The 14,865-nt window shown below is 44.7% G+C and overlaps 1 protein-coding gene across 1 annotated transcript in view; it reads right to left on the bottom strand.

Moving 5' to 3' along the window:
* Positions 1-1,807: 1,807 nt before the first annotated feature.
* The window catches only part of GOT2 (glutamic-oxaloacetic transaminase 2), a 120,296-nt gene continuing 107,238 nt past the window's right edge, over positions 1,808-14,865 (bottom strand). Inside the window, exons 9-10 of the mRNA XM_033942000.1 lie at positions 9,479-9,629; positions 1,808-4,517 (exon numbers count right to left, since the gene is read on the bottom strand). Coding sequence (XP_033797891.1) covers positions 4,395-4,517; positions 9,479-9,629 — 274 coding nt within the window. The 3' untranslated portion in view covers positions 1,808-4,394. The remainder of the gene's footprint in view (positions 4,518-9,478; positions 9,630-14,865) is intronic.

The following is a 14,865-nucleotide window of genomic DNA, read 5'->3' as shown; positions in this document are numbered from 1 at the left end:
CGGTAGCAGCATTTGTAGCTGGTCCCGTAACTCTTCCCTAAGCAACTCCTGAATCTGTTGCTTCAAAGCATGCACCGGTATTCCTGGCCAGTACCTTTGGTGCGGCTCTACGCTCCGGCGATGAGGAGGCCGATGTCGAGGCACTCACCGAAATCTGAGCAGAGCATTTTTTGGGTTTCCTCAAGGTTGGCAGGACTTGGATCAATGCTGTTTTGACCTGAGGCCCAGAGGTGGGGGAAGGCTTCTTAGCCGGCTTACCCACTGAGTTGCAACACCGGAGTCAACATTGGGGGATCCACTCACGGTGTCATCTTGGGCAGCGCAGACAGTGTCGGAGATGAACTGGGCTCTGTGTCCACTGCAGCGCCAAACAGTAGTAGTGGTATCAGTGGAAGCTCCAAAAAGTTTATCCCCCAGACAAGGAGCATTGCTGAAGTAACCTGTTTTTGAGGGTGCGCTTCTGAGGGATGAGAAGCGGGAGCAAGTCTCAGCACGGTGTTCGGGTCCCAGACACTGCAAGCACCAATGGTGAGGGTCGGTTAACAAAATGACCCGAGCACAGCGACTGCACTTTTTGAAACTTGTTGATGGGCGGGATATAGATGGGAAGACAGCCGTTGACAAATCGAACTTTATGGCGAAAAGAGACCATAAGGCCCAAGAGGGCCAGAGCCCGCGACGGGAAAATAAAAATAAAATACCTTTCTATTTAAAAAATCAAAAAACAAAACATGAAAACCGAAAGAAACAAATTATGACAAAAAAATCACAAACCGTGAGAGCGGCAAGGCAAACAAAGAAAAATAAACTTCAACAGAAGCTGAAGCACGTCTTACTAGCTCCGCAGAAACTAGAAAACTGAGGGACCATGCACCCTACGTCGAGCGGGAAGGCACTTGCGCATGTGCGGTTCAGGCTATCGTGAACTTTCTAAAGTCTTAAAGCAGCAATGCACTTTTAAAGTGGTCCATACCGGGGCTCCGTCGGGGACGTCGCCCATACGTGAGAATATGCTGCCTGCTTGTCCTGGGATAAGCGAAAGATCCCCAGAGCACAGGTACTCTCCCTCCTATCATAGTCTACCCCCAAAGGTGATCCTAAGTTACCTGCATGAATAATCTGTTTTTCCTTGATATCTGCTTCCTGTATGGTTTCCCTCCTGCCCTCTTTCCCCACATCCTCAATTTTTTTTCTGCTTGTTCTCCCTCCTGTTTTGGCCCAAATTTTCCCTCCTACCCACCACCCTAAACCTGTAATGATATCAGGCTCGCTTTTGGCTAGCTGCAGCGGTGGCTATCTTCAGATACTGACCTATCAGAAAGAATCAGCACAGGCCTATGAGCTAACATGTGCTCACAGGCCCAGAGGTGATCCACCATGGAAGGTGGCCTACATGTGTGTGCTGGTTTATGGGCCTGCACTGAAGTGTCTATGGCATGAAGACTGCTGCCACTCACAGCATATGGATTTTGGTGAGCCATGGGACCTCCTCTGGTTGAAGGCCCAGGGCAATTTTATTTAATCTAATACATTTATAGGCCAGTCAGGCAACAACTGTCTTGCTTGCCCATCTCTAATTCTGTATATCAGCCCTGGAATTCAGAATAGGAAAATATAGTAGAAATGAAGTCAAAATATGGAACACAGGATGATGCCAATAAATAAAACACACACAGGAAAACAAGATTTTAAAAATCAGATTCTCCATATTAAATCTTTGTTCTCTAGTACTTTAAGAGCAGTACTCCATTCACTGTAAAGGAGTCTAATTAAAAGCAGTTAGTATCAAACAAATACCCAACTCAAGTTTCATAATAGAATCATTTAATTTAGATTAATTTTAACAGAGTCCTAATAAAAGTTCTACATGATTACTACCAGGTCCAGCTGAGACTCACTCAGCAGCACACAAAAACCTTACAGCCACAGCTCAAACTGCAACCAAATGCACATTAATCTTAGGCATGGCTTTGGTAAAGTAGCAGCATATTGCACACAAGAAACCAAGGGAAGGATATCCACTAAATACAGGGAAAGGCAAAACATGATGACAAAGCAAGACTAAGCAAAGATGATTTTTATTCTGGTTCAAGATCTTTGTTGACTATAGAACATCTGAAATACTGTTTTAGATTTTGGATTTGTATAACTTACAGCAGAGAAAACCATATACTGTATAGGCACAATAGCTATTTGCCATTGCTTTGGGCTTTTAGTTCAACTAGAACAGGAACCATAACCAGGCTTGAACACTGTCAGCCTTTCTTTACAATTAACCAAGGACCCCTACTCCCATTTTATATTCCCTCCCAACTTTTTTGAATCTTGTCATTGCAGCAGTCTTTGGCCAAGGGCCATGTACCATAGCTCTATCTGAACCCTGTACATATTAGCCCTCACTCAAGCCACTTAACACAATGCTAACTTTCTTCTTTCCCAGCCTAAAAGGTCTGTGAGCACTGCCTCTGAACAGCCCAGTATTGCTCAATTTAGCAGAAGGCTCAATCAAAATTTCAGGTTATTTTTCCAAAGGACCTTTCCCTTCTCTCTCACATTTCAAACTAATTTATGTAGTTGAATAGACAACATGGCACCAGAAACTGGACCACCACCTTTGTACCCTATGCTAGAAAATACAAGTGGACCAACAAATACCTTCTAGAGGGAAATTATAGATTTTCCAAAGTTTAATAAAGCCTTATAAACCTCCCTCCAATTTATGTGGCTGATAAAGAAAAAACAATCTTCATCATCCACTTAAAGAGGCTAGAGCAATAGAATACAAATGTAAGAGATCAGGCTTCAATTACAGTCTCCTAAGAACAACTTCTTGGAACAGGTTATATTCTTGCTGGGCCACTGAAGATACTTTACACACTGAGGGGGGGGGGGGGGAATTAGGTTTTTTGTTTTTTTATTTTTTTGCAGTTGGGTACAAAATGGACTCCTTTTACAAAGCCACGGCAGTCACTACCACAGCTTTGTAAAAGGGGGGATTTATTTGCTTATTGTATAACACGCCCTCTACACCAGTGATTTCCAGTACTCTAAAGCCTTTACAAGGAATGAAAGCATGAATCTAAAAATAAAGAACTGCAATGTTCTATCATCTTCCAAATAAAATAACCATTTTGACATGGCTAAACTCATCAAGTGAAGCAGCACGAAACAAATACATTCCATTATCTAAAGTGTATATGAACAGGAAATCAGAGAAGCAGCTAGAAGGTTCTCGCTTTCCGCTGTAAACATTTTATCATTCATTAAAATAAACTTTATCATGGGCTGTACGATATTTTGAACCACCACACATTAAAAGATAAGTCGATAGCTCCATTATCCCTGCAAAATATACAGTCATACTGTGTTACTGCTCAGGGAAAATGGCAAAAAATGACACCACACATTCTAAAGCCCCTTATAGTTGATACAATGCCATTTGAAATTCTCTTACACACACAGCCTCTTCCAGGAACCAGGAGCAATGTATAAAAATATTCTAAAGAATTTTATATATCATATTTTAAGACTGAACATTTTCATTATGATGCTATGCTATAGTTCCAGAGATTATGCAGCACATGCTAAATTCTTCCAAACATTTTCACCTCAACTTTGAAACTTGTGCTTTGAAATTCTTTATGCATTTATTCTTCAATTCATGGAGCTCCAATAACCCAGATAGGAAAATGCCAATTAATAAGGACTACATATATCCAGTGTTTATGGCATGTACAAACATGGTTACACCCACAGGTACAGGGGGAATTGCCTAGCACATCTTAATTAAATTTTCAGAAGATCAAATTGTAATCGTTTTTAATTGACACGCTAAAAAAATAATTGTATAAAGTTTAAGATACTTCCATAGAAACTGTACACGTCCCATAAAAAAAAATCATTCAGCAAACAATCCAGAGCCAGATTTGAAGTGGGACAGAAACAAAGTAATGTAAGAGACAGTAGAACTTGGAGCTGTTTACTTCCTCCTCAGTCTACTGCACCACCATAGAGAAGAAAGAACATGAACCAACTCCTATTACCCAGTTTTCCACTATTTTCTGGCAATGGAGGGCATTTATAGAATCACCAAATCCTTACACTGTACAACAGACTAAGCTGTAACACCACAGTATCTCTATCCAAAATGTCCAATTGCTGATGGAGAGTGGAGCAAGGTATGGGACTGAAAACAGAGGAAAGACAGAGGGCCATCTTTAGTGTTGGACTGGTTCCTCCTAAGATTTGGGCTGGTTCCTCCTAAGATTTGGGCTGTGGTTGAAAGATGTAGCAAAAAGCATTGCATTTAAGTTTTTGCTACTTGGATGGGAACAGTAGCAGTTGAAAGGCAGGATATGTATCCCACTCCATAGCAGCATCTGAGGTCCTGGCATTTACTTGGTGACTTGGTAAATGGCATGTGCAAGATATCCTACGTTAGCTGATGTGATCCCTGCCACAGAAATGCGCCCATCTTTTGTCAAGTAGATCGAGAACTCCTTGGTGAGTCGTTCCACCTGTGTAAAAATTACAGAATATAGCAATTATATCAATGTGTTATTGAATTGAAGTAAAATATTAACAGATAGATCATGGCTATGATAACTTCTAAGAATGAGACTCCTACAATTGTAACACTCAGTTTTCACCAGATCATATCGAGAAACAGCCACTACACTGCACTTCTAACTTGTGAGGCATTTGCTGATCATCTCCTGCTCATGTGTGCAAATAGAGCACTTGAATGATCTGAGATGATTCATTAACAAGTTACATTAGAGTAATTCTGGAAGAAAAACCATATACTGTAAGCAAGGCTAAGAAAATTCTATGAGAAAGAGAAGTAGTAAGATAATGCACACCCAATCCCACTCAATGAAGAGTACTCATGTGGAAATGGACAGCCATAGGGTGGTCTTGGGGCTTGACAACTTTCAGGATATACAAAAATTGTGTTGGGGCTTGAAGGTCTCACTGGCAAGTTAGAGGAAATTTAGGATGACTATATGGGTGGAAAAAAAGTGCGTTTTATGGAGCAAAAAATACTGTATATTCTTGTACAATCCCTCTGGAGGCTGAACTAGAGGTTCGTGTATGTCTGATAGCTTCAGCTGCAGGGCAACTAAAAGATGATACCTCCCTTTTGGGCTACCTGCCCAGGAGTTTCTTGTCTTGCTCAGTTTGTCCTGCAGCTTCACTGTATGGTTGAAATCATTTAATTCTGCTCATGATTTGTTTTCAATTCCTAGTCTCTTGATTTTTTTCGCAGGTTTGCCCATGTGCTGCAGATCAACTCTGTGAGTGATCCTTCAGTGGAAGATCGCAGACAATTTAAATTTTGTCTGCTTCTGTAGGGTGCTCTGTAATAAGCCTGAAACTGCAGTAATCCCCTCTGGACAGCCTGCAGATTGGATTGGGTCTCCAGGATCAGGAGCCATCTCTCCCCTGGTTCGTCCGTAAAGGGTAGAGCGTAGGCTGCTGCGGTTCCAAGGAGGTACGCCGGGTTCGGAACCGCGCCACGTGTCTTCCCTGATTTCCCTGAGGGGTCATGGTGATCATGATCTGAGGTGACAGGGAAGGTGAGGCGGCCAGAAGACCTGTAAAATCCAGTTTAATCAGCTCCTGAGGTACTGATCTCCCTATGATTGCACTGTGTATTGCTGGCTGCCACTGAAATACATTGCAGCACATGTCTCTGTGGTATCTGTGAGTCACATTGTGTGCTGACTTTGGGGGGTGCTCAAATCAGGGTTTTCGGGGGTTTCCCTACATGCCCTGGTCCCCCACACCTGTAAAATCCTAAAATCACAATTTTTAGCGTTTTCCTGTATTTTTAACGGGCTTTTTTAAGTCAAAATCAGCACCCGCGACAGCCATCTTGGATTTTTAAAAAACTTTCTAAAATTATGTTTTTTGGACTTAGATGCTTCATTTTCACTCCAAAGTTCACAGATGGCCACCTCAGAACAGGATGGCATGGATTCATGCCTTAAATGCAGAAGATGGTGTGCAGATTCTCAGCCATGTATTACGTGCGCTGCAACCCGTAAAGGGCATGAACCATGCATTGATGCCACACTATCCTCCTCCGGGGAGGCTCTGCTTTCCTCCAATTCCACTGGAGACGCAATTCCAGCGTCCAGGATGTCAAATTTGGGCGAGGAGGGCGCTTCCGTGAAACGCAAGTACAGTTCCGGGAAAAAGTCTCATAAGTCTTCAAATCATTCCAAATCAGAGTCCCGCAGATCGGCCCTGGCTGCCGAGTACTATTGTCTGCCGGACTTTGGGGATATGATGTCTCAAGCTTTCATGAGAAAGTGGGCTATGCCTGTGTCTCCCCCTCAGACTCCAGTGCGGCAGTCTGTGTAGCCTTTGGATTCCAGGATGTCAATCTACTCCATTGCTGGCCCACCTGAAAGACAGCAGCAACTTCCTGCTATTGCCTCAGTGCCTGCATCCACGGCGGGTTCCGCTGACGTGGCTAGCCTGATGGAGCTTGGGGATTCCCAGAACACTGTTTCCCACGATATGGGGGAGGATCAGATGGTGCGCAGGCTCTTTAAGTCTAGTCACCTTCCTGATCTTATCTCTGAATCCCTGCGGACATTGAAACTTGATTCAGACTCAGTGGTTCAGGTGGAGTGTTCAGTCATGAGTTCTAAGCCCCTGCTTTCCGCTTCATTTCCGGATTACGCAGATTTGGCGGAAATGTTCATGGAGGTTTGGGAGATCCCGGAGGGTCCCCTGAAGTGCGCTTGGGCCATGGCTAAATTGTATCCCATGGCTTCGGAATTTTCCAAGCACCTAGTCCCACCGAGGGTGGATTCGGCGGTGGCTCAGGTCACTCAACGTACCTCCTTGCCCTCAGATGGAGAAATTGTCCTGAAGGATGTCCAGGACCAAAGACTGGATTTTGTCATGAAGCATCTCTTTGAGTCCTCTGCGACGGGGGTGCAAGCTGCAGCAGCCAGTTCCTTTGTGGCCCAGGCATGTCATACTAAACTTCTTCAGGATTCTGAGGAGGTTGTCTTCGGGATCTCAATTTCCTGGTTTCTGGAGTGAATTATTTGGCAGACACACTCTATGATATTTTGAAAGTTTTTGCTAAGCTGGGAGCTTATTCAGTTTCTACTAGAATGTTATGGATTCGCCAGTGGTCAGGTGAGGTTGAGCTTGGAGGAGGTCTGTGTCTTCCTTGCCATCGGGGGTTGCTCACGCAGGGCCCGATTGCACTTCAAGATCCGGACCACTTTGGTCTTACGACCTGGTGCTTGAGCAGGCAGCCAGGGGTTATTCCTCTGTAGTTATCGTCAGGCTCCTGCAGAGCAAGCGGAAATCAACGGTATCAGCCTATGCGAAAGCCTGGAGGTGTTTTCAGGCTTGGTGTGTGGGAATTCAGGTAGACCCATTGGTACCGTCGGTGGCTCATGTTCTGGACTTCCTGCAGGATGGACTCAAGAAGTGTCTGGCGGTCTCTTCTCTGCGTGTTCAAATTGCGGTACTCTCCTATTTAGGTCACTCTTCGTTCAGGGGTTCTCTGGCTTCTCACCCAGATGTTGTCCAGTTCTTGAGGGGGGATGGGAGGATGAGGCCTCCCTTGCCAGTCCTGGAACCCGAATTTAGTCCTATACTCCCTGACTCGTCCGCCCTATGAACCCCTGGATGGGATCTCTCTGAAAGATCTAACCATTAAGACCGTCTTCCTGATGGCAGTCACATCAGCACGGCGAGTGTCTGAGTTTCAGGCTTTGTCATGAAGAGATCCTTTTCTTCGCATCACGGAGTCTGCGGTGATTTTGAGGACTGTGCCTTCTTTTCTTCCAAAAGTGGTTCCACTTTCCACGTCAACCAGGAAATTTGGTTGCCAGCCTTTGTTCCTTCGGGTTCCAAGTCTCAGGACCGTGTTTTTTGGTCTCTGGCTGTGCAGCGTCTCCTTTTCAGATACCTAGAAGCCACTAACGACTTCCATCTGTTGGACCATATGTTCGTCCTGGCGGGCCCCGCGCATCGGGGTCGGCCTGCTTCCAAGGCTGCCATTTCCACGGCCTATGTGGCAGCGGGGAAGAAGCTTCCACTTGGGGTGAAGGCTCACTCTACCAGAGGAATGGCTTCCTTGTGGACTGAATCTCATGCCTGAGATTTGTTGGGCAGCCACTTGAGCTTCCCTTCATACCTTTTCCAGGTTTTGCCAGCTTGATGTGGTGGCTAAGGGTGATATGGCCTTTGGCGCTTCTGTTCTCATGGCGGGCTCATCGGGCCCCCCTTAAGATTTGGGACTGCTTTGATACATCCCTCTAGTTCAGCCTCCAGAGGGATTGTACAAGAATGAAAGATTAGGTTTCTTACCTCCGCTAATCTTCCTTCTTGTAAATCTCCTCTGGAGGCTAAACTCCCACCCATCTGTTTTGTACGATTCGCAGGTCGTCTCTTCAGTAACTGGTAAGCTGGATTTCTGTCTTCGACCAGCCTAAGAATTACATGCGTATTCCCCTTTGTAAGGTTTAAGGGTTGGTAGGGTTCCCGGGGGGGGGGGGGGTTCCTCTTCTGATCTTCAGGCTGTGTCTATGTTTCAGGAATTTCTGGGTTTTACAGTTTATAATATTTACATTATGTGTTTGATTCCAGTTGGCCTTTTTTGGCCGTAGTTTTTAGTATAATACTTTCTTGAGAACTGACTGGTAGCGGGAGTTCCCGTGCCAACTCTTTCTTTTCTTCTTTTTCCTGTTGTGATAGATCTTCATGGCTTTTCTACTAACTGAGCAAGACAGGAAGCTCCCGGGCAGATAGCCCAAAGGGGAGGGGATCATCTTTTAGTTGCCCTGCAGCTGAAGCTATCAGACATACAAGAATCTCTAGTTCAGCCTCCAGAGGAGATTTACAAGAAGGAAGATTAGCAGAGGTAAGAAACCTAATTTTTCATTCTCAACCTGTCCACCTCCCCTAATTGGTTTCTTAGCTTTATTACTTATGGTCCTGCAAGCCAAAGTCAGGTGGAAAGACACTGGCATGTGCACAGTACGGGCATGGCCTTATAAAATTTAGAGTGAAAGTGCACTTGGCATGCGTCCGGACCAGGTTCTGTGAATGACAATACCCACATGTGAGAATATATACCTGCTGTCCTTGGGAACACCTGCTACATGCAAGTAGTTTTGATATTTGGCTAATATCTTATAAACTGAATTATGGCATGCACTACCTGAACTCTCAACCTTGTTGGATAGATGGCATAGGCTTCACCATACCTAGCTAGGCAGAGTAACAGTATGTAAAATGATATTACTGCCTAAATTTCTTTATCTTTGTCAAACCTGCCCTTGTCTGTTTCCAAGCCTCAGTTACGTTATATCCAACATATATTTTCATAATGAGAAATTGCTCAATGTTTTAAAACATTGAAACTGATCAACCAGATGCTTTCCATCCTTAACTCCCAGGATCCTGTATAGTTAGGATAAATAGCTCTTGGGAACCCTACCTGTTCAGGCTTGAGTCCTGTGAAACAGAACATGCCAATCTGGTCAATGATATGCTGCCAGTTGTGGATAGAGCCCTCCTTCTTCAGGTTGGACACCAGCTGTTCCCTCATGCTAATGATGCGATTAGCCATTCCTTTCACCTCTTCCAACCTGTAGAGGTGTGAAAACACATAAGAATTTACATTTCTAGAACACATTTCCAACATCTGACAATGTTTACAATTTGAAACTAATTAGCATATAATGAAACATAATTTCACTGAGCAAGGTAGTTGTTAATTCAAACTTTGAGTAAAGTGGTCACGTGGTCTCCAAACAAGAATCCATTAATATCACAGACTGGACTGAATAAACTGAAAAGGATTAGCAGAGAGGGTAGATCAGTGGTTTGCAACCCAGTTCTCAGGCTATACACAAGTCAGGTTTTCAGGATAGCCACAATGAATATGCGGATCACTTACAATTTCTCTTTGATATGCCTACTGATGGTATTCTAGGCTTTCGGTTGTTGTCATCCTATTTTGATTCAATCATGGCATGGATGACGAATAATGGTCTCCAAATGAATGTTTCAAAAACAAAAATATTGCAGCTGTCTTCAGCCGGAAGAAGCCCCTTTGCATTTTGAATACAATGGGGTATTGATCCCAATTAAGCAGGAGATTAAAAGTCTAGGAGTGTTGTTAGACTCAACTTTTAATGATTCAAAGCCATATTGCCACAGTAGTTAAGATAATATTTTTTAAGATTCGTCTGGTTTTGAATTTGAGAAAACGGCTTTCACCAAACAATTTCCAGCAGGAAGTGCAATGTTGTGTTACCACACTTGGACTATTGTAATGCTCTGTTTTGTGGGCTTCCAATAAAAGCATAGAGGACATTACAAGTTGCACAGAATGTGGCAGCTAGAGCAGTGGTCTCAAACTCGCAGCCCGGGGGCCAAATGCGGCCCACCAGGTACTATTTTGAGGCCCTCGGTATGTTTATCATAATCACAAAAGTAAAATAAAACAGTTTCTTGATCATATGTCTCTTTAGCTATAAATTACAATTATTATTAACATATAGCCAAAAGTTAAGATTTATAAACTATAAAGAGTTTTACCTCATGCAAAATTGTCATTTCTTTAATAAGACATTAACTATTTTTTCTGAGGCCCTCCAAGTACCTACAAATCCAAAATGTGGCCCTGCATAGGGTTTGAGTTTGAGACCACTGAGCTAGAGTGATTGGAGGTTTCCCTCGTAGAGAGTAGAGAATGACACGGGGAAAAAATTTGTCCCCGTCAATGCCCTGTCCCCACAACCACTGTCCCCGCCCAGCCTCAGTACTGCAATATTTAGCTTATTCCTTCCTTATAAATCAAAGTTCTGGCTGCTGAACTAGAGAAAGAGATGTTCAGCTGGCAGGGCTTTGTTTATAAATTTTTATCAATACAACTAATATACTACTTTATCCTAAAGCAAAAAAAATAAAATAAAATAAATATACTTTTTTTTTCTACCTTTGTTGTCTGGTTTCTGCTTTCTTCATCTTCTCCTCATTCATTTCCTTCCATCCACTGTCTGCCTTCTCTGTTACTGTGCCTCTCCCTTCCGTCTCTCCCTCCACCCCCCACCCCAATTGGTCTGCCACCCATCTTCTTCCCTCCGCTCCCCCATAGTCTGGAATCTCTCTCTTCCCCAGTTCCCCTCAGCGTCTGTTCCTCCCCACCCCACCTTCCCTTCAGCGTCTGTTCCTCCCAACCCCACCTTCCCCAGTTCCCCTCAGCATCTGTTCCTCCCCACCCCACCTTCCCTTCAGCGTCTGTTCCTCCCCACCTTCCCCAGTTCCCTTCAGCATCTGTTCTTCTCCACCCCACCTTTCCTCCCTCCCTGCCCCTTACCTTAGCAGCAGGCAATTTCTAAATTTGTTTCCTACGAGCAGCCGGGGCGTTGAAGTTACGTGTGGGCTGTAGGAAAGGTCGTGTCTGATGCAACTTCCGGTTGCGTCAGAGATGACCTTCACGGCAGCCACACGTGATTTCAACGCTCCGGTTGCTCATAGGAAGCAAATTTAGAGAAATTGGCTGCCGCGAATGTAAGGAGCAGGGAGGGAGATGCTCAGGCAGCAGCGGCGATCAGGCTCAGGCGGCGGTGATCGGCTGGCAGCAATCAGGAGGGACGGAGATGCTTGGGCGGCGGCGGCGATCGGGTGTCGATGGCTATTAGTATGGAGGGAGGTAGCGCGATTGATGACTGCGTGCGTTCCCTTCCTTAACTGCGGAGACAAGGCCATTCACTGCTCCACAGGACATGTGATGCCTTTGCTGGCTAAGAGGCATTGGTTACCAGTAGCTTGGAGAATCCAGTTCAAGATACTGGTGCTAGTATTTAAAGCCATATGACAGGAATTGCCGAAAGCTGTGGGTACTTTAATTGCCCCCTATGTACCTTCTCGCTTGTTGAGGTTTGGATTTCAGCACTCGTTAGTAATGCCTTCTTTATAAGATATTGGAAAAATGACAATCCATGCACTTCCGCCACTTCCATGCACTTGTGTTTTGTGTAATTACTGTTTGAGGTTTCTGGGAGGGATTTCTTCCTAGCCACCTGGACCTCCTGCAGTTCCCCAGCCCTAAAAGACTCCAAGGAGGCTAAGCCCGAGGCTCCCACGCCTCCCTCGCTCCTTGGCCAGCTATCCAGCACAAAACTGGCATGATATGTGGCAGAAGAAGCTGAGTCTATTTCAGTTGATTTTGAGTCAAATCGAGGTGGAGAGCGGCCTGCAAGGTTCGCTAAAGCCAGCTGGCGATCCTCAGCAGGCTGCTTTGAAAAGGAGGGCAGATGCGAATAAAGAGCAGCAGCGGTTCATGCCAGTGGGCCAGAAGAGACCAGGAAGCCGGGATGGAGGGAGGGTAGGAACTGTGGTTTGGGAGCAGGTATTAGGGAGCAGGAAAGAGGTGCTGCTGGATGGGGGAGGGGAGATAAAACAAAGGGAGAAGGGCTGCTGCTGGACAGGGGGAGCAGGGAAGGGGTGCTGCTGGACAGGGGGGAGGTAAAAGGAAGGGAGAAAGGCTACTGCTGGACAGGGGTACAGGCAAGGGGTGGTGGTGGACAGCCGAGGAAAGAGAGAGACAAATAGAAAGAAAGACAGACAGAGGCCAAGCAGAGAGAAAGAGACAGACAAAAAGCGGCCAAGGAGAAAGAGAGAAAGACAGACAGACACACACATCTATTCTAGCACCCGCTAATATAACGGGCTTAAAGGCTAGTGGTAATATAAAGGGGTAAGAGAAATTAGGTTCTTACCTTGCCAATATCTTTTCCAGTAGCTAGGTGTGTCATTCTGGACAAGTGGGTTATTTCCCCTTGGCTGCGAGCCTGTGCAGAAGGAATCCACTCTGGATTGTTTCTATAACCCTCCTACTTCACTGGGAGCTCTACTGCCATCTACAATTAGTCCCCAAGCAAGCAAGAGCTCTACCAAAATTAAGTGATGTAGGGAAATGGGAAAATCTTCCCTAATACGTCTGTTCTGCTCAAAACAGTGACATATGAACTATGAACAATCAAACAGAGCAACAAACATGCCAGTAGAAACATTAAAAGGGCTTAAATAGTACCCCACAATAAACTAGCACTTGACTTTTCATGGCCCAAAGGGCTTACTGGCCTCCAAGTATCATAATGAGACAGTAGGCAGATGCAGGAATAAATGACAGGGCAGGGGTCCAGAATGACACCTATCTACTGGAAAAGATATTAGCAAGGTTAAGAACCTAATCTTTTTTTTTCCAGTGCAATAGGTGTTTCATTCTGGACAAGTGGGACATTAAAAAGCAGTTCCAGGAATCTAGGGCAGGATGACTAGCACTGAGGATCCAAAGGCAGAGTCCTCCCTTGCCACCATATCCATTCTGTAAATAAAACTTAGCAAATGTATGTAAAGTGGACCAAGTCACTGCCCTACAAATCTCCACTGGAGAGACTGCCTATCTTCTGCCCATGACGAAGCTACACTTCTGGTTGAATGCGCCTTCACGGAAACAGAGGACTGTTTCCCACAAACAATATATTCTGATGAAATGGCTTTACAGATCCACCTAGAAATCATGGCCTTGGAAGCTGGCACATCTCACTTAGCTGGATTAGTCAGCACAAAAAGATGGTCAGAGAGCCTAAACTCATTGGTGACCTTCAGATATCGAAGAAGTACCCTTCTCACATCCAGCTTCATCAAAATTTGGACCTGTCTCTTGAACCTGTGGACTGGAACGCCAGCAATCAAACTTCTTGACATGAAACACTCCTTCCACCATGCATGCAGAAGGGAAAATCTGTAGATGGCAGTAGACCTCCCAGTGAAGTAGGAGGGATACAGAAAAAAAATCTGAGTGAATTCCTTCTGCACAGCCATGGGGAGATAACCCGCTTTTCCAGAACGACACACCTATTACACTGGAACATGTGTTAGGGCTGGAACATGCCTTAATAACTACTCCCCCCTTAATGGCTTTTAAAATAGTGAAATTCTTCCATTCACCTTTCACTGAAATTTAAACTGCATGGGGTCCTCATAATAAGGTATCTGTAAGCTAAAAACATCAATTATGAAAACAAATTGGGTAAGTAAACAGATCGATGCTGTGGATCGATCTGGAAAGAGGGAATATAAAATATATTTGCAATAAAGGCCTTTTTTGCAGACTTAAGAAATGGACAGAGATTTAATTGAAGACATTCAAAATATAGCTGTGAAAGGGGAAGTTCTACCAATAGGTTATTTTAAGCCAGATGTTGATTGGGGTATCTGTGAGAGTTATGTGTGCATAGTATAAGAGTTGGTGCCAGCTTCTGGTGGCTTATCACACAGGCATGACTGGAACAGCATGTTATCTGCTTCTGTCCCTTGCTGTGTTGTCAAGGACATATTACAACCAACATGTGACCTGCTAGAACTGAATTGGACTGATGTAATGGGCATGAGGTCCTGCAAAACTATTAGTCTCAGCCCTGTGGCAGAAACTGCTGATTCATGGTCATCTGGTCTGCAAAAGATGATCTCACCCTTCTGGGACATTCTGAGACTTCCAGAACAATGTATTGGGCAATGAGAGGGACAACATCTTTCCCTTCTATATAAACCAGACTGCACATCAGAACATCAGACTGGCTGCCACCATGATATCAGACTTGAAGAGCGTTATCATGGCATCATCTGCCTCCCGCTATCTGCATACCTCTCCAGGAGACATTTCCAGGCCTTTGCATAGGTGGCTAAGGTTGACTGTTTTTGGATCTTAAAAGGGTGGCAATCATGACTGAATAGCCTTTGTGTGTTGAGGCTGAGTGTTGAGCCATGCCACAAGACCAAAGCCCAGATCCTCCAGCGCGATCCGAGCCC

This window comes from Geotrypetes seraphini, chromosome 4, assembly GCF_902459505.1.
Source record: "Geotrypetes seraphini chromosome 4, aGeoSer1.1, whole genome shotgun sequence".
Taxonomy (NCBI): domain Eukaryota; kingdom Metazoa; phylum Chordata; class Amphibia; order Gymnophiona; family Dermophiidae; genus Geotrypetes; species Geotrypetes seraphini.
Note: the sequence above shows the minus strand (reverse complement) of the source record. Positions and strands in the feature narration are given on the sequence as shown.